The sequence below is a fragment of the Myotis davidii genome, unplaced genomic scaffold (assembly GCF_000327345.1).
Source record: "Myotis davidii unplaced genomic scaffold, ASM32734v1 scaffold453, whole genome shotgun sequence".
Classification (NCBI taxonomy): domain Eukaryota; kingdom Metazoa; phylum Chordata; class Mammalia; order Chiroptera; family Vespertilionidae; genus Myotis; species Myotis davidii.
This window is the reverse complement of record NW_006285234.1, coordinates 2,492,813-2,520,808: the sequence shown is the minus strand read 5'-3', so window position 1 is coordinate 2,520,808 and position 27,996 is coordinate 2,492,813. Positions and strand designations below refer to the sequence as shown.

The window sequence follows — 27,996 nt, the reverse complement described above, 5'->3', positions numbered from 1 at the left end:
CCCTCTATGTGGCTAGGTTTTCTTTAATTTCAGCAGTAGTTTTCCGAGAAGTTTTGAACCTTATGGTTAGATTTAGTCATATATTCATTGGTTTTTCATATTGATGTAAGTGATTTTAATTGCATTTTAATTATAGTACATATAATTTAGATGCCCAGATTTTAATTGTACAGTTCGATGAGTTTTGACAAGTGTAAATACCTGTGTAACTGCCACCCCGGGCATTCAATATATAGAACATCTATTATCTCAGAAAGTTCCTTCATGCCTTTTCCAGTTAATTCCTTCATCCCCATCTTAGATTTCTATTACCCTACATTAGTTTTGCTTTTTCTTGGAATTCAAATCAACGTACTGATATAATATATACTCTATTTTTGTGTCTTTCACTCAACATAATGTTTTTGTGATTCTTTTCATGCTGTTGTGTGTATTAGTAATTCCCTTTTTACTCCTGAGCAGTATTCCACTGTATGCTCATACATAGCTTATCCATTCTCCTATTAATGTAACTTTGGAGTGTTTGAAGTTTGGGGCTACTATGAATAAAGCTTTAATAACCACTTTTCTACAACGTGTGTGTGTGCGCGTGCGCACGCGCGCACTTGCACACATATACTTTTATTTTTCAGGTAAATATTTAGGAGTAGAATTGCTGGATTGTAAGGTAGTTTATATGCCTAAATTTATTTAAAAAAACTTCAAGTTTTCTGAAATGGTTGAAGCATTTTCTATTTCCACCAGCAATGTATGAGGATTTCAGACATTCCCCATCCTCATCAACTCTTGGTCATTGTCAGTCTTTTAATTTTAGTCATCCTAGTGGATGTGAAGTGGTATCTATTTTGTTTTAAATTGCCATTTTCCCAATGACTAATAATGTTGAGTATCTTCTGATGCATTTTTTGACTATTTTTATGTCTTCTATTTTAAAGTGTTTGTTCAAGATTTTTACCTTTTCTTTTATGGATGGTTTGCCCTTTTGTCATTGCATTATAGTCTTTTATGTATTCATTTTTTTTCTTTTATGGCTAGTGTGGTATTTTTTTCTAATTCTATTTTCTAAACTTTTGTGGGTATATCAAAATAGAGTTAAATTTTGTGTGTTGATCTTTTATCTATAGACCTTGATAAATTAACTTATTAGCTCATAATTTATCTGTAGATGATCTTACATTTTGCATATATATAATCAGGTCATCTGAAGATGATAGTTTAGTTCTTTTTCAATAGTTACACCTTTTATTCTTATTGTGTCTTGCATAGGCTAGGCTTTTAGTATCTTTTTAATAGAAATGATGATAACTACTGTCCTTCTCTTGTTCTCAATCTCAGAGGGGAAGTGCCAGAGTTTCATCATTTAATATGATATCGTTAGTGTATACTCTCTATTAGTTAAAGAAAATTTTCTATTTCTAGGTTCCTTTTCATCTTGAATGGGTGTTGAATTCCATCAATTACTTCTGTATATGTTGAAATTATTACATATTATTTCACCTTTATTCTTCAAATGCAGTGATTGGTTTTCAAATGCTAAATCCGTGCAATATTCTGGGATGAACCTAAATTTTAAATGTTATTGTCTTAGTTAACCACTGGATTAGATCTGCTGATAATTTATTTGAGAGCTTAGCATCCAAATTCATAAGAAAGATTAGCCCATCATTTTCTATTAATATAATGCCCTTGTCTTTGGCCTTAAAAAGCCAACTGGTCTCATAAAACGAGTTGGGAATTATTCTCCCTTTTTATTCTCTAAAAAGAATCTTTTAAGATTCTTGTTCTTTCTTCCTTAAATGATTGAAAAATTCATTATTCAAGCTATTTGACTTAAAGCTTTTAAAAAAGTATTCAATTTCTCAGTAGACATAGATCTAAGATTTTCTATTTTGTTCTGGTATAATTTTTGGTAAACTTTTTTTCAAGCCATTTTCCTAAGAAAATAAGCGGCCTTCCCAAGGTCACATAACCAGTCAGAAGACCAGTTAGAACCCAGACTCTCACTGCCGTGCAGTGAGCTTCCCCCCGTAGTGATCATCTCCCCAGCCTCTCATATTACTGCATTTGCATTTTTACTCCCATAACCCATTTACTTTGAAATGCAGCTGCATTCTCCCAGTGGCCCTCGGTCTAGATTTTATGTAAGTCTTTGGATTGGTCCCATATTTACATTTATCATCCTGCACTAAAGAAAATGAATATTTGTGTATGAAAGGTTAGTCATCCGTGGAGAAGTTGATTTCCATACCCTGAGGTTCTGGTGTCAACTTGGTTTCCTGAATAAAGTCATTTTCTAAAGATGGCAGACAGAGGTGAACTATCTTGTGGCAATTTTCCTTACATGACATAAACAGCTGATAAGAATATGCTTTCATCTTTATTACGGGTTATTAATGACCAGAACCTATAACCAAGCTTTCATTAGTGAAAACCATAATGACTGCTTAAACACAATTAACCAGGCAGCTCCTCCAAGCTGCCATGATCATTGGCTTCTCATCTCCCTAAATAAGCATCCGATGGAACACTGCAGCTGTTTGCAATAGGGATGAATTTGAGGGGGGAAGGTTAGCCTGGGTTTTTCTTCATGCCTTCTCCAACAATGTTCCAGAAGGAGGAGCTTTGGTACTCCTTGAGGGGGAAGTACTCAGTCACATTTAAAAATATATATATATTTTTATTGATTTCAGAGAAAAAGGGAGAGGGAGAGAGAAGAGAGAAACATCAATGAGAGAGTCATTGATTGGCTGTCTTCTGCACGCTCCCTACTGGGGATGGAGCCTGCAGCCTGTGCATGTGCCCTGACTGGGTGGGAATCGAACCCTGACCTCTCAGTTCATACATAGGTCAATGCTCAACCACTAAACCAAACCGGACGGGCCACGTTTCTAAAACAGTTGTGTTTCTGCCCTCCAGTTGTTGGTCCCCCACTGGATATGTTCTTGGTTAAATGCAGCCAGGAGAGTTTGCCTTTTCAACAACCAGAGTTTGACCAGTGTTCTAGCAATGAAGGAAATTGAGTATTAAATTTCACCAATGACTAATATGATATTCCTTAACGTTTTCCCAAACCAGAACCCTCCTTCCTTTCTTGTGTTTGCCCTTCTGTAGTGGAATCAAGTTTGTTTAGGCAATTGATTTTACCCTAGAAATGATTTAGTTACCTTTTCATTATAGTCTAAAACCGAGAGAGAACTGAAGCAACTTTCTGCCTTTGACAAAGAAATCCTCCAGAAAAGGTTAAGAATACAAACACTGAAGACTACAGTGGTAACAACAAAATAAGACAAAACAAAACAAGAATGAATGAACTAGTTCTGTCATTTCAATAAAACTGAGATGTGAAAAGATTATTTGACCATTACGAGATGGCTTAAGTTGATTGCTTAAGTTTTGCATTTTTTCAACTGGGCATTGAGAGACATTGAACCTAAGAGTTCAAGGTGATACTAGTATTCAGGACAGGTGTTAGAAAGAGACATTCTTATTGAACCTTTGGTTGCTTGGATGCGCCCTAGAAGTAGGAGCACAGCGTTGTGCTTTCATCAGTGCCCAGTGAGGTTGCTGTCACCGTAGAGGTGACATTAAGCGCTAGCGTCATCAGGATACAGAGCTAATGCACTTATTCAGCATTTTAAAAGGTACTGCGTCTCTTACTGAAGAGGAGATATTTCAATTCAGGAGTTGGCAAGTAGGCTTTTCCCCTAGAGGTGTGATGATGTATTATTAAATGTATGCGCAATAATAATATTAGTACTTCACAGGACGGCTTTATGGTCATTTACATATTTTACTCTAGTGAACCATAAAGAAATTCTTTTTTTTTTCCCTTCTAAAAGCCAATAAAGGAATACCGAAATATAAAATAGTAAGGGAGAGTGATTTGATATCTTGCAGTTGAAGCTGCTAAATAGTACATATCTGAATATACTTATACAGACTTACCTGCATGAACTTTGTTTCGATTATGTGATTATTATAAACGTGTGCTTTGTACTTTGGAAATCTAACAAAACATAGCTATTGCAAAAGAAGCAAATGTTTTAACATGGCTTGGAGGCCATGAAAAATATCACTCGATCTAGTTTGATTTTTCTTTGGTTCTTATTCCATAGCTTAGGATAGGGAATAGCAGAAGTTAAGACACACAGACGGTTAGGAATTGTTTAGGGAAGTAGAATGAATGTTCTGTAAATTACACAGGACATAAAGACTCTCACGTCATTCGGTGCTAGTATTTAAAGGGACATTAGAGGACATCTCTTTAACTCCCTTCATTGTAGAGAACTGAGGCCCTCAGACATTCAGTGATCATGTAGTATCTAAGTAAAGCTGGAACTTGAATCCAGGCCTTTGACACCATCTCAAACCAGCGCCCTTTCTATAACCCCGCACTGCCTTCCATGCAGATTGCAAATGCTGATTTTGGCATTGCCACCGGTGTGCTGGGTGAGCTCAGTCCAGCTCCCTAATTTGTTTCTTAAACCTTTCAAAGTACTTCCCAAGAAGTTTGATTCAGCAATTCCCTTGATTTGGTGAATTTGACCCTGCTGTGACCAAGAAATGAGAAATACTCCATCCACCAACTTGTTAGTTTTCTAGAGCAGCGATTTTCAACACTGATGTGCCACAAGAATTTTTAAAACATGCGCTACCTGACTACTCTCCCTAATTTGTTTCTTAAACCTTTCAAAGTACTTCCCAAGAAGTTTGATTCAGCAATTCCCTTGCTTTGGTGAATCTGACCCTGCTGTGACCAAGAGATGAGAAATACTCCATCCACCAACTTGTTAGTTTTCTAGAGCAGCGATTTTCAGCACTGATGTGCCACAAGAATTTTTAAAACATGCACTACCTGACTACTCAGTCATAGGCACTGACCTTTTTTCCCTTAGATTGTCACATTTAAAAAATGACAGCAGCCAACACAACAATAACCGTTTGGTGTGAATGAATCAAAATTCTATCTATTTTCTTGTCAGATCGGCAAAAAAATATATATATTTTTTGTCATGCCACAGAATTTTGGTAATTAGTTTATGTGTGCCGTGAGATGAAAGAGGTTGAAAATCGCTGCCCTCGAGAATCTGGGGCTCCACTCATATATTTTTAAAACTCTCCCCGGCTGTCTGAAAGCACTGAGGCCGCAGTATGAAATGTATTGTGTGTATCGCTGGCTTCACCTTTTTCGGTAAGATTAGTTTTGTTCATATTTGTTTCTACTAGATTGATAGCGGCAGAACTGGCAAGAGGTAATGAGACCTTCCACAAAATATACCTTTACAAGGACAGAGTAAATGATGGTGGCTAATCTCATCGACAATAACTGCACTATTCAACCCCAGAAACCCAAAAAGAAACACTGTGGGAACAGGCACTCAAGGACACAGAAGCACTGAGGCACAGCCACCTTACCCATTCTTGTAGGCCTCACACCTCCATCCTGTCATTCTTCTCCGTAGCTGGGGGCTGGGGGCCCCTTCTAAGGTGGTCTTCAGGAAAGTGGGTGTAAAAACGTATTCCAACACCCATAGGGATAAGACAAGAGTTATTGTTTCCTTCACCTTGTGGATCTGATGATTTTTGGAAGATAGTGGTAAAAAAAAAATGATTATCAGTTCATTCTTGAAAAGGATATAGTTGCTCTTGCTGTATTTATGGGGAGGAACAGTTTTGCAGTGAGCAACTCCAATGGGTGACATTGGTCTCTCTGACCCCCTAGATCTGTGTGAAATAAGTAAACCCTTGAATATTTTCTTGGATTTTTAAAAATATTTGTCTTTATTGTTGAAAGTATTACAGATATTCTCCTTTTTTCCCCCATTGACTCCTTCTACCCCCACTCCTGCCCCCTCCTAGGCTTTTTAACCAATGAAATACAGGGTGGGCAAAAGTAGGTTTACATTTTTGAGTACGTGAAACATAGAATTTGTTCTTGTATTATTATTTATCCTTGTATTAGATATGTTTCCATATGAATAACTGTAAGCCTGCTTTCCCCCTCCCCTTTATTTCAAATGACCACAAAAGCACAGACATGATATAATCAACAACCATTATGTTTAACATATCTCAACATTTTGCTGTGCGCATTTCTTTCGGACGGTTATGAAATGGTATTTTATACTTCTCTCATTACTAGTGCTATCTAGAAGCTTCACAATTTTCCTGAGGCTCTGTAATCCATTTTTACATTAAAATATTGGGTAAGTAATGTATTCACATATTCAGAAATTAAAGCAGTATATTTAAAAGTATATGTTGAAAGGTGTTATTTCCCACCCTATCTCATTCATCCCACCTTGCTCTTATCTTATTGGTTTCTTGCATATCTTCCCAGTGTTTTTTACAAATAGATGCAAGCATGAATGCATACTTATATTTCCCACGTATACAAAACAACATACTATGTAAATTGTTGTGAACCTTGTTTTTTTCTACTTAATAAAATGTCCTGGAGATCTTTCCATAGCACTGTGCACTTTTCCATACCCGCACAGCGTTCCACTTTCAGGTGTAGCACAGATTATTTCACTGGCCTTCTACTGATGGCTATACTTGGGCTATTTCCACTCGATTGTTATGAAGAACAATGCTGTATTGACTACCATTGATCTTGTTCTGACTCGTCCATAGGATAAATTCCTAAAAGTGGGCCAGAGGATTCATAGTTTTATAATTTTGATAGATATTTAGATCTGTGTCACCAAATAGACTCCATGAAGAATGGTACCATCATGCATTCCTCCAACAGTGTGTGAGAGTGCCATTTCCCCTTAGTCTTGACAACAAATTATGTTCTCAAATTTTTGTTTTGTTTTGCCAGTCTGATGGGGGAAATGGTATAGAAATACATCTCTTCTATATTTCTCTTATTGTGAGCGAAGTTGCACATCTGTTAATACATATAGGGGACCTTTGTATTTCATTTTTCACAATTCCATTCTTCTATTGGATTTTCTTATTGATTTCCAAGAGCTACTTATATATTTAGAGGTTTAATACCTTTGTCTCAGACACAGTTGCAAATATTTTTCCCAGTTCTTCTTTTACTTTTGTGTATGAACATTTGTATCATACAAAATTTCTTTTGTCATTTGTATGTAGTCACTTTTCTAATCTTTTTTTAGAGGAACGTTGATTTTGAGTCAAAGTTAGAAAACTTTCCCTCTACAGTTATCAAAAAGTTTCCTGTACTTTTATGGTTTCATACTAAACATTGAAATATTTTATTAATTTGGCTTTTATTCTGATGTTGTTTTTCATATGGTTGCTAAGTTGTCCCAATAGCACTTTTTTAAAAACAAAATTCATCATTAAGCCAATGATTGGAGATGCTGTCTTTATAATATAATACATTCCAATATACATCTGGCTCTGTTTTGACTTTTTATTCTATTTCACCATTGGTCTGTCTCTTCATGCTGTGTTAGTTACTGAGGCTTTATACTATATTTTAATTCTATCAGTTCTTATTTTATTGAGTTATTAAAATAAAAATGTTTTGAATTTTATTAGATTCTTCAGCATCAGTGGAGATTATATAATTTTTCTCCTTAGATCTATTGCATGTTAATAGACATTTTAATAGTGAGCCATCTTTGCATTCCTGAAACAAATTCCATTTGGTTGCACAGTATCATTCTTATAATGTGCTTATGAATTATGATTAATAATTTTTTTAATTTAGGATTTTACATTGATATTCAGAAGTGTAACCAGTTTATATATTGGCCCCATTGTTTTATCTTTGTCAAGTTATAAGAACGATGTTATGCTGAAAATTTAATGTTGGAAATGAAGAATTAATTGTGTTAGTTTAATAATAGAATTGATACAACAGAAGACAGCATTAGTGAGCCTGAATACAGGTCAATATAAACTACCCATACTGAATTACAGAGAGAAGCAAAGAAGAATGAGGGGAAAAGGAACAGAAAGCAAAGGCTACGTAGATATGAGACACAGGCAAAAGGTCACCATATATGTGATCAGAGAGGAAGAAAATGGGAAAAAGATGAAATGAAAAATATTTTAAGAGATAGTGGCTGTGAATTTTCCAAAAATGATGAATGACATTAATCCAAGGTTCACAAAGCTCAGAAAACTCTTGATGGTACAAATACTGCTGAACACCGAAGCAAAGAGAATATAAAAATAGTTAGAGAAAAAAATACACCCATCTTAAAAGGCACACTAATAATACTGATTGATGCCAAACTTTAAACCTGAAATTATGGAAGTCAGAAGACAGTAAAATGGCATTACTCAAGAGCTGGAAGAAAAAAATTAACTTAGAATTCTTAGTTAGGTTTGTGTCTTCTGGGAAGTGGGGCCCTCATGTATACACCTGGAATTAAGGCAATTGGTGCTTCTTAAATGAAGTCTGGGATAAATTACTATGTTGAATGAAGGTTCTTAACATTAAAGGAATTTTAAATTATAAACATAGCTTTTGTCTTTCTATTTTTTTAAAAAAATTTTTTATTGCTTAAAGTATTACAAAGTATTACAAAGGGTATTACATATGTGTCCTTTTTTTTCCCCACCCTTGACAATCCCCTGGCCTCCCCTACCCCCCAGTGTCTTATGCCCATTGGTTATGCTTATATGCATGCGTACAAGTCCTTAGGTTGAGCTCTTACCCCCCTCCCTCCTGCCCCCCAACCCTCCCCGGCCTTCCCGCTGCAGTTTGACAATCCGTTTGAGGCAGCTCTGCCTCTGTATCTGTCTTTCTATTTTTGTAGTGTGTGCATGTGTGTTTCGTTTTTGTTTTAGTTTAATTGCTGTTGTTTAGGGGTGCGGCTTCTCTTAGTCTGTTTTCTATTAATGAAGTTATTGAATCTCCTTCCTGATCCCCTTTGATTTGGACTTAGATCCTCTCATGCTGAGCAGCTCTTCCCAGAGATACTTGGTGCAATTACTTTAAGAATCCGAAATCCAGCTCATGTTTGCGATGGAGATGAGGCATTGATTATAAGTCTGGAACTCAGTTGACCTCATGGTTGGGCTGTAGGATTTAAAACTGTCACAAAGAAGAAAAAGTCTTGTAGCAACTACCACAGCAACTCATATTAAGCTAGATTTGATTCTTTATAATTGCACCAAATATACTTGAAGTTTACTAATCACATCTGACCTCTGGATTGATAGGGGAAAAAAATGAAATGTGTAATGCTTGTGCAATATTCCCTAACTTCAGGTTTGTAAGAAAAATCACCTAGGTACTGTAATTTGGGGAAACACAAAGCTCAGTTATTATGAAAAATCAGTGACTTTTGTGGTAACTTTTTAACCAATTCAATAATGTCAGATTTTTATAACTTGATTCCAGTATACAATGCTCATTTTTTCATTGAAAGAACTTAAGTTGAACTATGTGGAACACAATGTTATCCATTTTCAGTTAATCTTAACCTGGTTATAATTTATTAGTAGCCAAACTACTGGGTTTTGAAGACCAAATATATAATTCTTCACTGTTTCCTCAAAACTAATCTATACATCTGTATTTCATTTCATAGTCCTAATCAGAATGATTAAGTATCATAGGGTTTCTAAAAATAATCTCTTTTGGGTTGGGATCAATGTGGAATTTTTTTTTTCCCAGTGAAAAGCTATTTCCAGAAAATAGGAGGACTGAGGAAGAAGAAGGGCTTAGATATAACAGCTTTTATAGTACCAGTTTTAGTAGCATTGCTGAATCCCTACTAACCATATAATTTAATAATGATTTCGTGTTGGTATCTTTAATTTCTGCTTTTTAAAGTGATACTTTAGGCAGTAGAGAAAGTTAATAAAATAGAAAACCTAACTATTTTAACTAATCGCTTCACTATTAAATTATGAATATTTCTTTTTCCTGAATCTACCTTTGCCTCTTTTAAACTCCTTTCATCCTCCCCAAATCAACACCTTTGCTGCTTTCATTTGGATTTATTCAGCCTTTTTTATTTGCCTCTCCAATTTCATTAAAGATTAGCCCTGGGAAGCTTCAAAGCTTTGTTTAAAACCAAGTTAGTATGTGATAAAAATAAAAGTCTTAGGTCCTTGGAAACCAGGCAGAAATCCCCCACTGTGCTGCCCCTAATTGAATCAGAAGGAGCTGGGACAATGACAGGCACAGAGGAACCAGCAGCTTCATTATTCAGGCAGGGAGCTTTAATCACTGGATTGCCACTGTGTCATCTTGAAAAAGTGAGAAAAGAAAAGCCTTTCCTGCCTAAAAACTTTGATTGGCCTCATGGTATAGAAACACCAGAAGTTGAGAAAGGCAAGAGGAAACTGGTCATCCACTGCTTCATTGGTCCTGATTCCCCAGCTGATGTGTGTACCATCAATCAGAATGGTCCAAGCAGGTTTAAAGATAAGATGCGAGAGCAGGTACAAGCAAAGGAATAGTAGTCAATGTAGTGTTTACATAACCTGCTTGTCCTGTAGGCATAATCTCTTGGGGAGAATGAATATACACTATCAGAGGGGAAGCCAGCTTTCAATTCAACTATGCCTATGTGTTTGACTATATGTATAGAATATAGTTGATGCCAAGTCTATGTCCAAAAAATATTTAAGGATGTTAATTTCAACAGGAAAACTCATGAAGAAAATAAACCAATTGCTATCAGAGATGCTAAGACACAGAGTATATAATTTCAACCATGTGTGGGTGGATATTTCTTTTCTCTCCCCGCCCTGCCTCCCCATTCCACCTTCCCTGACACTCACACCCTTATCTCTTTAATAATATCCTTGAGTCTTATTCCTTTTCTCTTATATTGTCTTTCTTTCACTATCTCTCTTGCTCTTTCTATTAGTACGTCTAGCAATTTTTCTGTAGCAAGGGCATAATATGGGATAACATTTTCATAACCATGATTAGAAGCCTAATTTTATTATCTAGGATCATGCCCTTCCTTTAAACAATGAATTTGAAAAGTGGCATCAGATGGCTAAATAAGAATACTTCCATTTTCACTTTGGATGACACATAGCAACATATCTCATGTTTCTCCAAACTGAGTTGGTTGATTTAAGTGAAGAGTTTATTGAATATGCCATTCCTTCCCCTCTTCCCCTCTCTCCTAGGGCCAGATGCCTGGGACATGAAGGGAAATTGATTTAAAGGGGGAAATGGACCATTTATGCCTAATATCTTATTTGAGCAGGTTGTCTCTCCTCTCTCACCCCTCTCTCGTTCCTTAATACATCCCTGAGCATGCCACAACTTCTATTATTAGCCATGGATTCTTATTCTGGACATAAGTAGCTATGAGATGCCCATCCTCCAGGAAAATAAAAAGCAATTACAGAGAGGTTTGTTGTTTACTGAACATTTAGTTCCCATCTCTGGATAGCTGCCCCTCTGTAGGTGGCAGTGCTCTTGCAGTGAGTATGGGCCCCCTTCTCCTCTAAGTCACAGATCCTCAAGTTGTATCTCAAGCCACACAGCAGTGTGAGATAAAGCAGAATGTTCTCTGGTAGCTTGCTTGTGGTAAAAGGTTTGCTCATCCCTGAGAAGCAGCAGTCAGATCTTTAGCTAATGGTATAAACCTCCTCTTGACCTCCCCAACGAGGCCGGTGTAGGTATCCCCAGAATAAACCTCCTCCTGTTTGACTCTCCTGCTCCTGGTGATGAGCAGTCTGCCCCTGCTCTTCCTTCAGCAGCCTCTGTAGTTAAAAATGTAGAGAGGAAGGTCGACTTTGGTCCTGAACTTGGGACAGAGAGGATCTATTCTAAACGGTCTCACGCATACTGTGAGCGACTACAGTTTCCCCTTTGCAGCATCCCAAGAACCTACGATTTAAAACGTCAGTGTAGATATTTAAGTGAGACTCAGGAGTCTGCCCACTGCTTTTCAACTCTAACATGGCTTACACCTTGTCCTCAGGCATTCATCTCATAGGAGCTGGAAGTTGCTCAGCGGTCACATTGAGATTGCCAATTGCTTTAACCAGCACCCTCAAGACCCCATTCCAGCCATCGTGGTTTCTTGGCCACTACATCTTGCTGACCTCCCAGTGGAGGAATTTCAGCCCTCCTCAAGAGTAGGATGCCTTATTCCTTTCTGGAAGTTACCATTTTCATTCTAGGAAGGATGACTTCCTTCCTCCCCACATACCTCAGCATGTTGGTACCAACCTTAGGACATGTGTCCAGATTTGGGACCATGGGCTAATCCCAGGCTCCAGATTCTAACAACGAAGATGTCACTCCCCCTAGGAAGAAATTCTTGACTTTAAGTTTTCTCTCCCCACTTTTACTTAAACCTTCAGAATGAGACACAGAGGGCTTAAAAATTGCCTTGTGGGTCTTTGTCTTTTTGATGTTTTTCTGGGACTTGTAGAGAAATTAATCTCTTCAGAAATGGAGGCAGCATTCATCCCACCTAACTTCCTCCCCTTTGTCCTGAGGAATTATAAAACATCACCATAAAATTCTTTCATACTCATTCTCATCAGACTCAGCATGGGCTTTTGTGGATTTCTGTTCCCCACTTCTCCGTGAAGGTCATGACCAATGTCTCCAGAGCAGCTGGCTCAAATTCTAGATCTACTCTGTGCAGGAACTCCTGCCGTCTTCAGAGGACTCCCACGGGTAGTCAGCATGGATTTATCCCACAACATTCAGAAATAGGAAAATACGTGTTTCTCCAGATAGATCAATTTTAATTGGGCTTTGGGCCTGCCACCAAGATAGTCATAAATTTAATCTTGAGCGGTATTTGATAAACAGGGAGAGGACATCTAGTCCTCAGTTTAAAACAGTCATCACAGAGTGCTCAGTGACCAGGGTCGCATGGTCCATTGGAAGGTGGATGGCTGTGACCTTTCCATGCCAGGTGTGGACATGGGAGTATTTCTCCCAGCTGTGAAGGCCATGGCTTTTAGTGTCCAACCTCCTCGGCATCTAGTTATCATCTCATCAGGGTGCTGCAGGGGAGCAGGGTGTCTAGCGCCTGAAGACGAGGAAGCATTACTGGTTCAATGCTAATACACCTGAGACACAAGTCTTTCCCATTGACTATAATCCATCGGCTTTCCTGAACTCCACTTGAGGCCTGAAGGTGATGGGTGTTGGTGGCCACCAGACCATTTGGAAAATAGGTTAAATCCATGGTTTAACTGAAAGAGAAGGCTGGTGTGTTGTTGAGCTCTCTGATGAAGGTGTCCTCAGCTGTAGCACAGAACCACCTCTGAGACAGGAGACCATGGAGACCAGCAGGAAAAATGGCCTCACAGTAGCCAGGGGTATCTAGAAGCCCTCGTTGGAGTCAACGCAGCTCAAGGTGTTGTTGCATGTTGCCTTTTAGTACCTCAGCGGTGGCTCCATTTCCGCATCAGAGGGCAAAGATGAGACGTGTGGGACCAGCCTCACCCTCCACCCACCCGCTTTGCATTATGCAGCTGTTACTGATTTAACAGTCCCAGCAGCAGGGGAGAAGAGCAGTGCTTGGCAATTTATGTTCTGTTTCCTTTTTTTTTTTTCTGGCTCAAGGGTTGAGCTAATCATACTCTTCAGTTCATGGAGCATTATTATCCATCCTTAGTCCATATGAGGCATTTTATCCCCACACACCACTCCCATTAAACCCCTAAATAATTGTAATTTTTATGATTCCCATTATTTGTCTAACCAATCCTTCAATCTCTTACATAAAATTTACCCACATTTTTTTTTTTGGTATTGTTGCTAGCATTTTGATGAGCATCTTTGTAGCTGTGTTTTTACTTACATCTGTGATGATTCCTTTAAGATTGACTTCTAGAGATAGGCGTTATAGCTTCCCCCTCACAGGAATTGGCGGTTTCCTTTCTGTGGACTGAGCTCTCTCTAATTTGCGCTGCTCTGCCCAGCAGCATAGAAGGACTGCTCGTTACCCGAGACACTGCTTCCAAAACACAATAAAAAGGAAGCACAGAATGGAACCAGAACACACTGAAGCCATTTCTTTGGCATCTTTATGCTATGTGGCCAAAGGAACCTAGACACGAAAGTTATCAAAAGGAGCTATTTGACATGGCTATGTTGTTTGCATGGAGTCATTTAGAGAATAGTTGGGCCTTGGGCAGGAATTCAGTGACCCTAGGCTCTCATTAAATAATTTGTCTCTCATCATTGGTGATATCAGTAAAATGTTGAGAAAATGGTCCTATACCCTGGGAGCAGATAAAATGCAGTCTCCAAAAATTCAGGCGAGCCCTAGCTGTTTTGGCTCAGTGGATAGAGTATCGACCTGTGCACTGAAGAGTCCCGGGTTCAATTCTGGCCAAGGGCACATGCCCTGGTTGCGGGCTTGACCCCCAGAGGGGGATGTGCAGTAGACAGCCGATCAATGATTCTCTCTCATCATTGATGTTTCTATCTCTCTCTCTCTCTCCCTCTCCCTTCCTCTCTGAAATAAATAAAGATATATTTTTAAAAAATTCAGGTGAAGTAATGGCTACTAGGAGTAATGTGACCACATCTGTGGCGAGGGCAGAATAGAGGGCTAGTAAATAGATAGTAGAATCAGCCTCCGAACCCAGTGTGCGCTGGCTCTCAATTTTGTTCTCCATCTAAGAAAGAATTAAAGCTAAGCAAGTTTAACAGAAACAAAATTGTCCCTGAAGTGTGAGAGGTAGAGTAGATGTTAAGTGTTTAAACAGCAACTTGGAAAAACACTATTACCTAAAATAAAATATTTGTCCAAATATGCATAATGGCTCAGGAGAAAGCAAGTGGAGGACAGGAAGCCCAGGAGGACTTCTTGGAGGAAGTGACTAAAGAGGAAACTGAGAAGTTAAAGTAGAAGATCACTCAGATAGCACGTTACACACTCGGGGCAAGGAGGGATCGCCCCGGGGTGATGGGTGAGATCATTCCCAGGAGGCTGGAGTGGAGGGGGGAGCCCTTTACAGTGGTCTTTGTGGGAGTACTAGAGTGAATCTCACATTTTCCGTTTCCCTTCAGGGTCTGTGAGGATCTGAACAAAGAGGAAAAGGATGAGACTGACGAGTTTCTCGAAGAGTTTGTTAGTGATCCTTTACTCCGAGAACGGATTTCCATTCTCTCCCGCACCTTTGCGAATCAGAGAAGGCTGGTTCAGGCGGACAGCATACTCTTCTTGAATAACATTTTCATAATTGAGCCCCTGGTGAGCACATGTATACAATCTGAACATATAGGGGAGTGCGGGCCTGATTTTGGTAAAAACACTCACTGTGGGATTGTTCTGAGAGCATAAAGACTCCATCTGAAGAGCCTCGTCATCATTATGAGAAGTAAATGAAGGTTAATGGTAAGAATGCTCTAGGCTATGTTTATAGGTCACACTTTCTATGCACCAATCACTATTAAACACTTTAAAAATATTTTTATTGATTTCAGAGAGGAAGAGAGAGAAATATCAATGATGAGAGATAATCGTTGATCAGCTGCCTCCTGCACGCCCCCTACTGGGGATCAAGCCCCACAACTCAGGCATGTGCCCTTGATAGGAATTGAACCCCTGACCCTTCAGTCTACAGGTTGATGCTCTAACCGCTGAGCAAAACCAGCTAGGGCACACTGTTAAGTACTTTGTATGCACTATCTAATTTATTTCATACACACACACACACACACACTCACACACACACATTCAATTATAGTTAGTTCCCCATTTTACAGATGGAGAAATTGAGACTTAGAGAAATGTGATAACTTACTCAAGGCCAAGCAGTTAGTATGGGTAGTTAGAAATGTGTCTCTGATTAGCCTGACTGTAGTGTAGTGTTTCTCAACCTCTGCGTTATTGACATTTGGGGCTGGATAATCTTCGTCCTATACATTGTAGGCTATTTCATAGCAACCCTGATCTTGACCCACCAGATGCTAGCCACGACAACCAAAACTATCTCTGGGTATTGCCAAATGTCCCCCTGGTGGGCAAAATTGCTTGGTTGAAAACGACTCTGTCCTTAATTCACTCAGTAACTATTATTGACTACCTGTTCTATACCAGGCACCCTGTGTGTGTACCAACCATCAATGAAACCTTCTTTGAGATGATTGTTTTGTGAGACCTGCTGCTGGAGTCACTAATGCAGGCAGCCAGCACACGGTTCAGAGGCGAGGCCGACTATCAGACTGAGAAGCCAGAGAAGGCTTCTCGAGAGCAGAGCCTTGAACTGGGTCCGTCTTGCAGGATGGGGACTTTTGGGAAACAGTGGGGATGTGCAGGGCATGGCTCATTCAAGGATCTGTGCATGGGTCAGGTTGTTTGACGTAAAGGGTTCACACAGGAAAATAGGTTGGAGAAGTGGGTTGGAACTGAATCTTCTTTCCCATCAGAAGACTGTCCACTGCTCAATTGAGCAAAGGGATAGTCAGACGTGATGGATTAAACCAGCAAGAGGTTAAATCAGGATGAACATACAGTCTTGAAGGGATAGAACAGACACCTATCCAAATAGGTCAATCCCAAAGATGTTGAAAAGATCAGGAAGGCGTTACAAGTCTCAGCAGCAAATGACTGAGCGGGATGGAGGCAGCAGGAACAAGCAGGATGGCCCAGTGTGTGGTCAGTCCAGGGGTCTTCCCAGCTGGTGCTCGAGACCCAGGCTGGTAAATACTGTCCTGATTCTCATATCCTCTGGCAGTGGGACTCAGGGACAGCAAACACTGGCGGTCAGGAAGATGCGGGAGGTCCACAGGTGAGTCTTGCATATTTCCAATCCACAAGTAGAAAGACTCGGATTACCTTGGATGTTCCTCTCCTCACGCTTACTTCCATTACCCGAAGCTTCATGATGGAGATATATGTATATTAAAGTAAGGCATTTAATAACTGTTTTTGAATTCTAGATAGGAACTGCTTTGGGTGTTATCACAAGGCATCTTTTCACCAGGACTAAGAAAAACATCCTTTAAAACAGTGATACATGGAAATGGTATCTTTTAAATGAGACTATTTTGTTTGTATCCAGTGGGGGAAAAAATCACCAGAAACAGGAAGGGGAGATAAAGTATAGGGTGTTTATAGCCTCTGTAATGATTTGTCTTTACACTAGGCAGGTTTTCTTCTCATGACAGTACTCTTAAGCTGGTTCCTGACAATCTTTGCAAAATGAAATGAAGGCATGAAATTTTGCCAGTGTCTTTGTAAAATTATTCTGGTCCAAAAAGCAGATCTCAGTGTCGATGAATTATTTATTGATTTTGAATCTCCTCCTGCCCCCTACTTAAAGATCCTGACAGATTTATAGAGATGCAGTTCTTGCGAGTGTACTAGAATCTTACCTTGTAAATTACTTTTGAAGGTATTTGATGGGAAAATTCTGCCATTTTATTAGCTTCTTGACCCAAATGTGAACTATGGGTATTTTCCACTGTTGAGAGTTGGGTTTTCTGGCTCAGGAAATAAATGCTGTAGTAGTTTGGGATGAGCGAGTTGGGAAAGGATTTATAGAAGAGGTGAGATCTGAGCTCTGTATTGGAGGAAGGGTAAGATTTAATTAAGTGGAGAGGAAGAAGGAGAATGTTTCTCATTGGAGAAATTGTGAAAACAAAGAAAAAGGAAGCTATTTGTTTCATGGCATATTATATAACAATACAATGACCAGTTTTTCTGGAGCAAGCAGCCATAGGGAATATAAGAAATAAGATTGGGTCCAGCCGGCATGGTTGAGCGTCGACCTATGAACTTGGAGGTCACGGTTTGATTCCTGGTCAGGGCACATACCCGGGTTTTGGGCTCGATCCCCTGTGTGGGGTGTGGAGGCAGCCTATCAATGATTCGCTCTCATTATTGATGTTTCTATCTCTCTCTCCTTTGTCCTGGGTTTCACTTCCAGCTTTGCCGATAGACAACGTGATCTTAAACAAGCCGTTCAATCTTTCTTCGCTTTGGTTGCTTTGTGCACAAAATAAGTTTTTGTTTTGTTTTGTTTTGTTTTGTGTTTTTAGGGTAGGTAGGATACTTGGATCCAATTTGGATACAGACTCTGAGTCCCTTAAGGTCAGAAGTGGTTTGTCCTCATCTGTGCTCCAGGCCTACCTCAGGGCCAATTAATGGAGGGGAGGGAGGGGGAAAAGAAGGGAGGAAGGGAGGAAGGGAAGGAGGGAGGGAGGAAGGGAGGAAGGAAAGGAATGAGAGAGAGGGAGGGAAGAAGGGAGTCAGGGAGGGAAATCAGTTGATGATGATGAGTTTGGCTCTGAATACATTGAATTTGAGATGATAATAGATGTTCAAAAAGTTTTGGAAATGCAGTCCCAAATTTGTGGGAGAGCAGTTAGGAGTGTAGGTAAGGTATGTGAGCATCTTGTGCAGGTCTTCATGGAGGGCATGAAAAGTGGATGGAAATTCTAAGAACTGTTTGAGAAAAGAACATTGTAGAGGACCCACGAGAGCCCTCTGGCGCTGCCCTTTGGAGACCCTGCAAGGCGAGGAGAGGCTGTGAATTCACAGAGAAGGCCTGCTCGGAGAGGGGCAGCCGGGGAGGGCTCATTAGCCCATCTTACATCTTTCTACCCAATTATGGTTGGTTCATCACCATTTTCTACTGAAGGTCTCTGAATCTTGCTCACATATCGGATCAGTTATACCAAAGCCACTATTTAATTTCTGACAGTTGAGCTGTGTATCAGCAATTAGTGTTTTTTTTTATTAGAGTGTGATTCCTTTTAATTAGCTTCTTGATATGAGTTGAGTTCACTGAAGCAGAGAAGATTAAAATCATGCAGTCGCCTACTGATCTAGAAATTCATCTCTAATTGATATCCTGTTCAAAAGCTAAAAATAAAATAAAAGGTTGATCTAGGGCAGGGGTGGGGCACCTTTTTCTCTGCCAAGGGCCATTTGGATATTTATAACATCATTCACGGCTATACAAAATTATCAGTTTAAAAGTTAGCCTGCTATATTTGGTCAAGCATTTAATTAACTCACCCCTAAAGCTTTGGCGGGGCCAGACCAAATGATTTCTTGGGCCTGATATGGCCCGAGGGCCAGACGTTCCCTACCCCTGCTAGTCTAGGGGCTTAGTTACCACCTTGCTTTCAGATGGCCTCTTCAGCCTCTGTGTCCACCTAAGATGGAAATTGGCCTCAAATGAGGTAAATTTAAAAAGGAAAAAAAAAATCCAGAACTGTTACCTTAGTGTCTGAAAAGAAATAAACGGTATGTTTATTTTTCAGACCTACGTCTATATATCTTGGTCTTTCAAATGAGTCAGCTAAAACCAAGGTTAGTTTAGCCCTTATTGTGTTCTCTGCATATTGTGTATTTTATGGGAACATTGTTTCTATTTTAGAGGTTCTTTCAATTTAAAGCAAGTCTTCAAGATCAAGAAATCAGTCACTGTCTCTAAAATGCCCAGAGATGGTGATGGTTTTGAATTTAATCAAATTTTCTCAGTATAATCGTGTGAGAAGTAGTTTGACTCAATGCTATCAGAATGGGGTGGCCCTGTTTAGTCCCATTGTCTTGGCTCACTTTATTATCATGCTCATTACCTAATGTTGCCCTAGGGTCTGTCCTTCAAACCTGGAGGAGTTAACACTGGGGTGTCCTGGGTACTGATGCGGTTACAGAGTGCAGAGGTGGGGGAGTTTGTGTTTGAGAGACCCCAGAGATGGGCCCTGGTGGAGGAAGGAGCAGATAAGACCCCAGAGTGACCACAAGGCAGTCCTGGGCATACAGAACAGAGGTCTAGAAGTAATTTTTTTAGTTTTACTTGGTAATCTACTGGTATTCTAATAGTAACTATAATAGTTTTAGTCATTAAAACATGTGGAATATTGCTCAGCCAGCATGGCTCAGTGGTTGAGTGTCAACTTATGAACCAGGAGGTCACAGTTTGATTCTATGTCAGGGCTCATGCCCTGGTTGCTGGCTCAATCCCCAGTAGGGGGCGTGCAGGAGGCAGTCAATCAATGATAAAGAAGTGTAAAATTGGGTCTCTTATGCATGTTCTGTGGCTTATCATTGATGTTTTTATCTCTCTCTCTCCCTCTTCCTTCCTCTCTGAAGTAAAAAAATATATATTAAAAAAAAAAAACCCACAAACAAAACAAAACAAAAAAATCATGTGGAATATTACTACTATTCATGTCAAGTGCCTTGTGTCAATTCTTTTGATAAAGTCTGGGGGTTTTAATGTAATTAGTCAAAATTTTTCTTGTATTCCTTACCTCGGGAGGGTACTGGGTTCTGTAGAATAGTGATCATTTTCTCAAGCTACCTCTTTCTGTATAGTTTTTTCCCCCTTTTGAAAAGAAGTGTAAAATTGGGTCTCTTATGCATGTTTTGTGGCTTCCAGAAAAGCAAGTGGAATTGACTGCTTTCAGAAATATAATATCCTATTTGACTAGATGGACTCTGGCTGTACAGAATTTTGACAGCCTCATTTTGTTATATTCTCTGCTTAGGTCTCGTGGGTACCTGAGTGAGAGAAATTCAAAGACAAAAACACACAATTCTGAGAATTGAGAGGCAGAAGAATATCACAGGGCCAAAAGAGAGAATTAAGCCTTTGGTTTCCATGGGCGTCTAGGAGCCCTCTGAGAAATCACAGCACAGATGTGCCGGCCTTGTTCCTGAACTCCGGGACTGCTGGCTCAGGTCACACTTTTGAGAGGCAGCAGTATTCTGAATGTTGAACACTTGCTATTTTCTCAAAAAGAAAGGTCTGAGAATTTGAAGGTATTTGCCCAAACCGGTCTTAGCTGATGGGCTATCATCGGTGAGCAAGGAAAACATTTCTGCTTTTATTAGCAAGTGTCTTTTCCATCAAAGAAGAAGTCATTCAGTCTCCCTCGGAAAGCTTCCGTTTCATTTAAATAAGCCTTAAAAAGGGAAACTTGATCATTTCTTTATCATCACGGAAGCGATAGTAAACCACGCTTTGTTGTCACCTAAGCCTGCAGAAAACACGGGGTTCAGCAATTCAAGCTTTGAAAGCACAGCTCAAAGCGGGCGTAGCATGTGAGCTCAGCAGAACCCGGTTGGGTGGAAGCCCAGATGGCTACCAAAGAGGCAAGAGCTAGCTAGCTCTTTGCTGCAGACCTCCCACTTCTGTACCATCAGCCGAGTCACATTGCAAACATGTGGGCGCTGACTCCTTGGAAATGGACACCAGAAAGGAGAAAGGGGGGACAGGGATCCGCTGGGAGCGAAGCGTCCTTGACAAGTCACAGCTCCTGCTTCAGTACAGTTCCCATGCTTCAGCCTCCCTTTGATGTGGTTCGGCCTCTCAGATCTTTCCTCTGGCCGAACCTTTTCCAGTTGTGTTGGTGTGATCACTGTTGTATTGGAGAGCCAGCGTAGGTGCAGGGAGGCCTAAGGAAGTCTTAGGCTCCTCAAGGCTCATTAAATAAGTTGACATTCGTCCTGTTGGAAGAGACACAAGTCTGTTCTCTCCAAGGCATGAACATCACACATAACTACTTCAGCTGTAAAAAAAAAAAAAACCCAGTGCAATTTTCACCACATATGGGATAAAGTATTTCACCCAAGATAAAGCACACCTTTTGTGAAAATTCCTCTGGCCGATGACCAAATCTTAGACCCCTCTCTTAGAAACTTTTCTGGTCATTATTTGGAGCATCCAAGCTTTACTAAATTTAGTTTCTTGTTGGAGAAGATATAATGGAGCAGAAAAATCTCCTTGTATGTCATGTGCCTATTAGATCTTTTATCTCAATGATAATTAGGATAGTTTACCTTCAATATTTTAGCTTCCATTTTTTTCCTATTTCTCTTTGAGACAACTTCTATTTGCCCTGATGATAAAGCGAGCCATGATTTCTCTCATTTATCTGATAAGCTCTAGAAGAGCAACTGTGGGTCGTGAAACGTATTACAGCTTCTAATTGGTGCTTCTTTTTTTTCTGATTGATAGAAATTTGACTTTGAGTTTTTATTTCCCAAGAGAAATTCTTTAAATTTTCCTCAAACAGGACAAGATAGCTGACAATATTTATTTACATAGTTAAGAATATATCCATTTTGGTGGAACGTGATGGAATTTATTACACATTTTAGCTGCTCCTGAAGTCATTATTCACTGACCCCGTTCCGAGCTGATTGAACCCTGGCCCGGCCAGATGGCTTGATAAAGATCTGCCAAGGCATTTCTCAAGAGCTGCAAATACTAGGGTTGACTGTCATCCACAAGGACCTCCTGTGAGTCACCTTCCAAGATATCTGAGCACATGAGCCTGCAGGGTGTCCTAGTATGTTCACCAGACAGGAGCACCAGTTCATGCTAGCTGCTTCTGAGTCTGAGGGTCAGTTGTAATGTTTCTAAAATTTTCCGGCATTCTTTTTTTATGATGTGAGAAAGGTGAGGCCTGACCTTTTGTTATAATTGCAGTGGGGTTGAAGATGTTAAAGAAAGAACATTATAGAAACCCAGCGCTGCCACTTACTTTTGATGTGGCCCTCGGTGAGATACTTCTTTGTGCCTTGGTTTCCTCATCTTTAAAATGGGGATAATACTCCTTCACAGGGTTGCAAAGACTGAGCTAAATAATAAACACCAGCGCTTCACACAGCGCTGGGAACATGAGCTCTCAGTTAATGGCGGAAAGTATTATGATTTGGATTTAGATATGATTCAGTCTCGTGTCGGATTAGAGATATGATTGGAAAGTATAACTTTTGAGGAGGCAGACCTGTGGGTCACCCTTCTGTATGTAAATTGGGAATTAAAATAACGATTTAAATGATAAATGTAGGTATTGAGTCATATTGTAAGCTACTTTCCAGATAAACCAAGTAACTTAAATGTGCTTGCAGTTTGGATTTTGATTTTGCAAAATATGTGAGAAATAACTCTTCATTGAAGGAAGGAAGGAAGGAAGGAAGGAAGGAAGGAAGGAAGGAGCTGGGTAATAGAGAAGAGGAAGGAAGATGATTTTTAAAATACTGTTTTTACTTAAGGATTTTCAAGACAGATTTTTAAAAGAGCTCCTTTAATCATTGCCAGTATAATTTTTAAGGGGAACATTTTTAAAAAATTAATTTTATTTTATTTTTTCCCATCACCGTTTATCCCCCCTATGCCCTCTCCCACCTCCCTTCTCATGACTGTATTAATCAGGTGTCATGAACCAGTGGCAGTCTGTTCAGAAACAGCTTTCAGAAAAGTCTTGGGACTGTGTCCATCAAGCCCCACTTGTTTGTCCTTGTTCCAGAGGAAATACGAAGTTCCATTTCGAGAGGTATTTAATATTCGGCCAAAAACCACATTATAGGAGTTAGCGTTAGACCTACAAATTCAGTTGATTCCTTCTAGCAGGTCACGTAATACGTGAAATGCAGTTATGAAGCTGAGGGGAAAAAACATTAAGACCAAGAAGGAAGATAATCACAATATCACCGAAGGCCATGTCGGCAGTCCTTTTCGATAAGCAAGGTAGCAGTCACTTACCGACTATATCCTGTATCCTCACTCTCTGATTTGGAGCCAAGAAAAGGACAGTGATGGGAGAGGGGGCGTATGTGGAAGGAAGGAGGAACTGCAGGGGGCTCTGTGTGATGGGGCTGGTTCCTCAGACTGGAGGGACAGGATGTTGACGTCAGAGCCACTTCTGAATGTTTTCATTTTCAGAAAGAAACTTTAGAACTGAGCAATAAAGAAAGAAAAAATTCTTTCCAGAGACATAAATGACATGGAAGTTAATTTCAGAAGTATTGGAGAAGTAACATGAAGTGTTTCAAAGATATATAAGTGGAAGTGGGGTCATCACAGGCTGACTGCCTGTTCCTGGGGGTTTGCTCTCTCTGACTTGCTATAGAAAATGCTATATTGAGTTTTTGCTATAAAGAAAGAAATGCTATTTAATTTTCACTTTAATCCCCGCTGAAAAATACGTGTTTCTAACTCCTTCAAATGACCTATTATTGAAAGCATCCCTTTGCAAGAGGAAACCGAATGACCACACTTCTGTTTTCACAGATACGCACAGCCCTCTTAAGGCGCATTAACACAAGCCCAGGAGAGGCCTTTAGAATAGGATTGTCCTTGAGTTATCTCCCCGGGGCTGAGTAAAGCGGAAAGTTACTAGCAAATGTCACAGGCACGATTAAACAGCTGCGACCCAGGATAGGAAAACACTGAGCGGACAGTCCCACCCGTTCAGTCTGAGCCCTGTGGACTCTGATTCCCTGGCACAGGCCTCCCCTTCACCAAGCAGAAGGGCTTCTCAGCCTCCAGGGCGCCTCTGCATCAGCCTGTGGCTCACGGATCACATCCGTTTGTCAACACTTCCTCCCCTGGGGGGATTCTGCGTGCCTCTCTGGAGCATGTCCGTCCTGCCATTTTCCAGCCCCCCTAGTTCTAATCATCAGATTTCTTTCACGATGGGGTCCCCAAGAGTGCTCCGGGGAGAGAACGTGAGACTGTGACTCTCTTGTCTGCACACGGACCATGGATTCTCTTTCTCTTGCTGGGATAATGCTTTTGAAAGCCATCTGGCCTCGTCCAAATCATACAGCCCTTGAATTTGCCTGCGTGCGCTGAGCTTAGCTGACATCCATTGTATCCTTTGGAAGGTCATTTCCTACCATTCTGATGAGACTTTTCTAGCAATTTTTAGGGTCCTCCAGGATGGCCCCTTGGATCCGTCAGCTTGCACAGGAACAGCTTAGCTGCGTCCAGTCTGTACTCTCAACCTGAGCCGTGTCTAAGCCCCCCAGGCAATACATTTGTCTCACGGGTTAGGAGGAAAGCCAGGTCGTCAGGAGTTCTGAGATGGAATACCCACCGATACACCAGTGAACGGGTGAACCACCTCTTCTGCCTGGGCCCTCTGTCCATTCTATTGATGAGTGTTCCTAACACCCCATGTCACTAAGGCCCCCCGTAATCGAAGGGGGATTTGCCATGTTGCAGGTTTGGAAAAGTGAAATGCCTACATCGGCGAAAGTGCTGAGGGATTTCCTGTTCCCTGCATGATCTCAAAGGTCCCTGCAGCTCTCACTGGTGTGAGGTCTGTGCTTCCAGATGAGAAAATGGCAGAAATAGGCCGCAGAGATGAATCGACATCTGCTAATAACTGCACCATGTGCAGAGTGAATGGATACGGCTGATTCAGTAACTGTGTTGAACTCTTACAGGGGCCACTTCTGGATTAGATCCTGTCTTAGAACCGTGCCTACCCTCATGGGGCCTTCCTTCCAGCGGCCTGATCTGGGAGACCAGCGCTCCCAGGACCACGTGACACTCAGCCCTCGCTGCTACTTTCTGGGGGCTCCAGGCCCTTTAAGCATTCCGGGGACGCTGCCTGAGAAAGCACATTGATCAGACTGCTACCTTCATAAATAAACCCAAATTGGCTCTCGTTTTCTATCACCCCATTGGGTGTCTGCCCCTTAGACTATTTTGTTCTCTGCTTGATTCTTTATTCCAGCACCGTGTTCATGTCTAATCAGACTGGAAATGGAGTATGCACTGGGGACTGTCTGAAACGGGAGCCTAATTATTTATCATGTTGTCTTCCCTCCTTTCCTTTTTAGACTCCACCACCTACATAGATTTTTGGATGTGTTTATCACATATGCCCTACTTGGCTCTCTTTACAAAAACCCTAGAAAAAAAACACTTTTCTACCTTCATTTTTCCAATACTTTCATCTTAGTCTTTCCAAGTGGCCATAAAAATAAATCAATTATACTTTAAACAGCCATTTACTGAGCTCTTACTGCGTACTGAGCACGGGGCAGAGCTCTTGACCTGCATGACCTTGTCTGATTTTTGGAAACTATTTGGGGCAGGTGATATTAGCACCCACTTTTATAGCCCTAAGAAGTTAATGAAGAGGTCCCAGATTACATGGTTCGTACAAAACATTTTTCAAAGAATACCTCCGGGGAATTCTGATGTATGCTATATGCATTACAAAATTTCAAAACTTGGTCTCCTTATTATGAGTTTGAGTGGTTTGGATTAACATGAGGAGTATCACACTGGGTCAGAACCAGAGTTTGCTCTGGCCTTTGTTGTGCCTTGGGCCATTGCTATGTTTTCCCAGAATAAGAGTATTTCCTTATGTGGTCATTCAAAGATTAGGAATGTGGTCCCTCTATCAAGTGAGTTAGGCACTTCTTTCTCTGTGGCCCGTCCGGACCTTATTTATACAGGCACAGCACTTAGCATGTATATTATAGAATATTTGTATACATATTTATCATCCGTCCAACATGTGAGCTCCATGCAGTCCTGGGCCACGCCCTTCATCTCTGAAGCCCGGTGCTGGGCGCACATTGGCATACAATGAATGTTCATGGAATACACAACATTTTTAAATTCCCTAAATATCCTAGTTATAAACTAATATAACCATTAGTTACAGAAACTTATTATATATTCACGAACTCACTGAAATTATTTTTAAAGCTTGTTTCCAACTTGTACCACCTTTTAACCAAGTAGCCTAAGTTAACTGTCTGTTGGGTAAAATATTGCTTCCTTCTATTTATTGTAAAAATATTTCCTTCCAATTCCCTAGAGGTTTAACACAATGATACCATTTAAAAGGAGCACCTTCCCTTCATCGTATTGTTTTTTAATGATTCTTTCTTGTTTTTCAGGAAGGTGATGTCTGGCCCAACTCATCAGCTGAAATCACTGTGTACTTCAACCCTCTGGAAGCCAGGCTCTACCAGATGACTGTGTACTGTGACATTTCAGGTGAAGACTTCTGTGTGGTAAAGGCAGGCCAGCAAGTGCCCAGAGCCTCAGTGGGATGCGTGTGTGTGTGTGTGTGTGTGTGTGTTGGTGTGTGTGTGTGAGAGAGAGAGAGAGAGGGGGGAGGGTGGGCTATGGGCTGTGCATGACTTACTTCTTTCTAGAATAGACCAATCTCTGACATTATACTAGAATTGTGGTGTGGTGGGGGGTGGGATGGGAAACCATGGGTCTGATTTTTAGAGCAGTAAGAACATTCCTTTAGACAGATTCTCACAAATTATTTTTTGTTATTTCTGTAGTATTTAATGAGATAGAAGCAAATACGTATAGATTTGCTTCCCCTCACACCTTTTTGCATAACGTATAGCATGCTTTACGTGATGGTTCTGACATTGCTTTTAAGGTATTTTTTAAAGATTAGTCTATAACATTAAATGTAAAAGTATCATTTTTTTTTCATGGTTGCATATGAATACTTTTTATTTACATACCACAATTTAACTTGTAATCTTTTGTGACTAAGAAATAGAACATAGATTCATAGCTGTATACAGTACATGCTGTGGTGGGCAGAGTGTTGGCCTCCCACATATGTCCATGCTCCCAGCACCTGTGGGTATGATATGGTACTGTCGTTGTATTACATTATATGGCAAAGGGGAATTAAGCTTAGCAGGCAATGGGATTTAGGTTACTAATGAGCTGACCTTAAGGTAGGAGGTTATCCTGATTGTGTGGGTGGCTCTGTGTAATCACAAGAGTCCTTAAACATTGAAGAGGAGGCAGAAGTTGTCAGCCTCAGGGTCAGAGTGATGTGATATGACAGAGAGTCTTCCCGCCATTTCTGGCTTTGAAGATGGGAAGGGCAAGGAATTCAGACAGCCTGTAGAACCTGGAAAAGGCAAGAAAAGGGGCTTTCCTCCAAACTAGAACCAGCAGAAGGGAGCCCTGTCAATACCTTGATTTCAGTGCAGTATGACCCATCTTGGACTTTTGACCTTCAGAACTTAAAAAAAAATGTTTCCATGATAGTTGACCTGCAATATTATATTAGTTTCAGGCGTATAACACAGTGATTAGACATGACCTCCAGAACTTTTAAGATGAATTTGTATGTTAAGCTACAAAATTTGTGGTAATTTGTTGTCGAGCAATAGGGAATTAATACACACATATAAGTTATAATTATAAGGTAAACATTATGTAATCACCACCAAGATCAATCATAAAATATTTCCAGCTTCGAGAAGACCCCCTGGGTGTTCCTTCCCAGTCACACTCCTCTCACCCCAACCTCCCCTTGAGATAATCACTATTCTGTCCTTGATAATCATGATTTCA

At 40.3% G+C, this 27,996-nt stretch overlaps 1 protein-coding gene across 1 annotated transcript in view; it reads left to right on the top strand.

The window, feature by feature from the left end:
* HYDIN (HYDIN, axonemal central pair apparatus protein) overlaps window positions 1–27,996 on the top strand; it is a 361,269-nt gene that overhangs the window by 99,439 nt on the left and 233,834 nt on the right. The window contains exons 9-11 of the mRNA XM_015558788.1: window positions 11,889–12,045; window positions 14,951–15,134; window positions 26,556–26,655. Of these exons, the coding sequence (XP_015414274.1) occupies window positions 11,889–12,045; window positions 14,951–15,134; window positions 26,556–26,655 (441 nt within the window). The remainder of the gene's footprint in view (window positions 1–11,888; window positions 12,046–14,950; window positions 15,135–26,555; window positions 26,656–27,996) is intronic.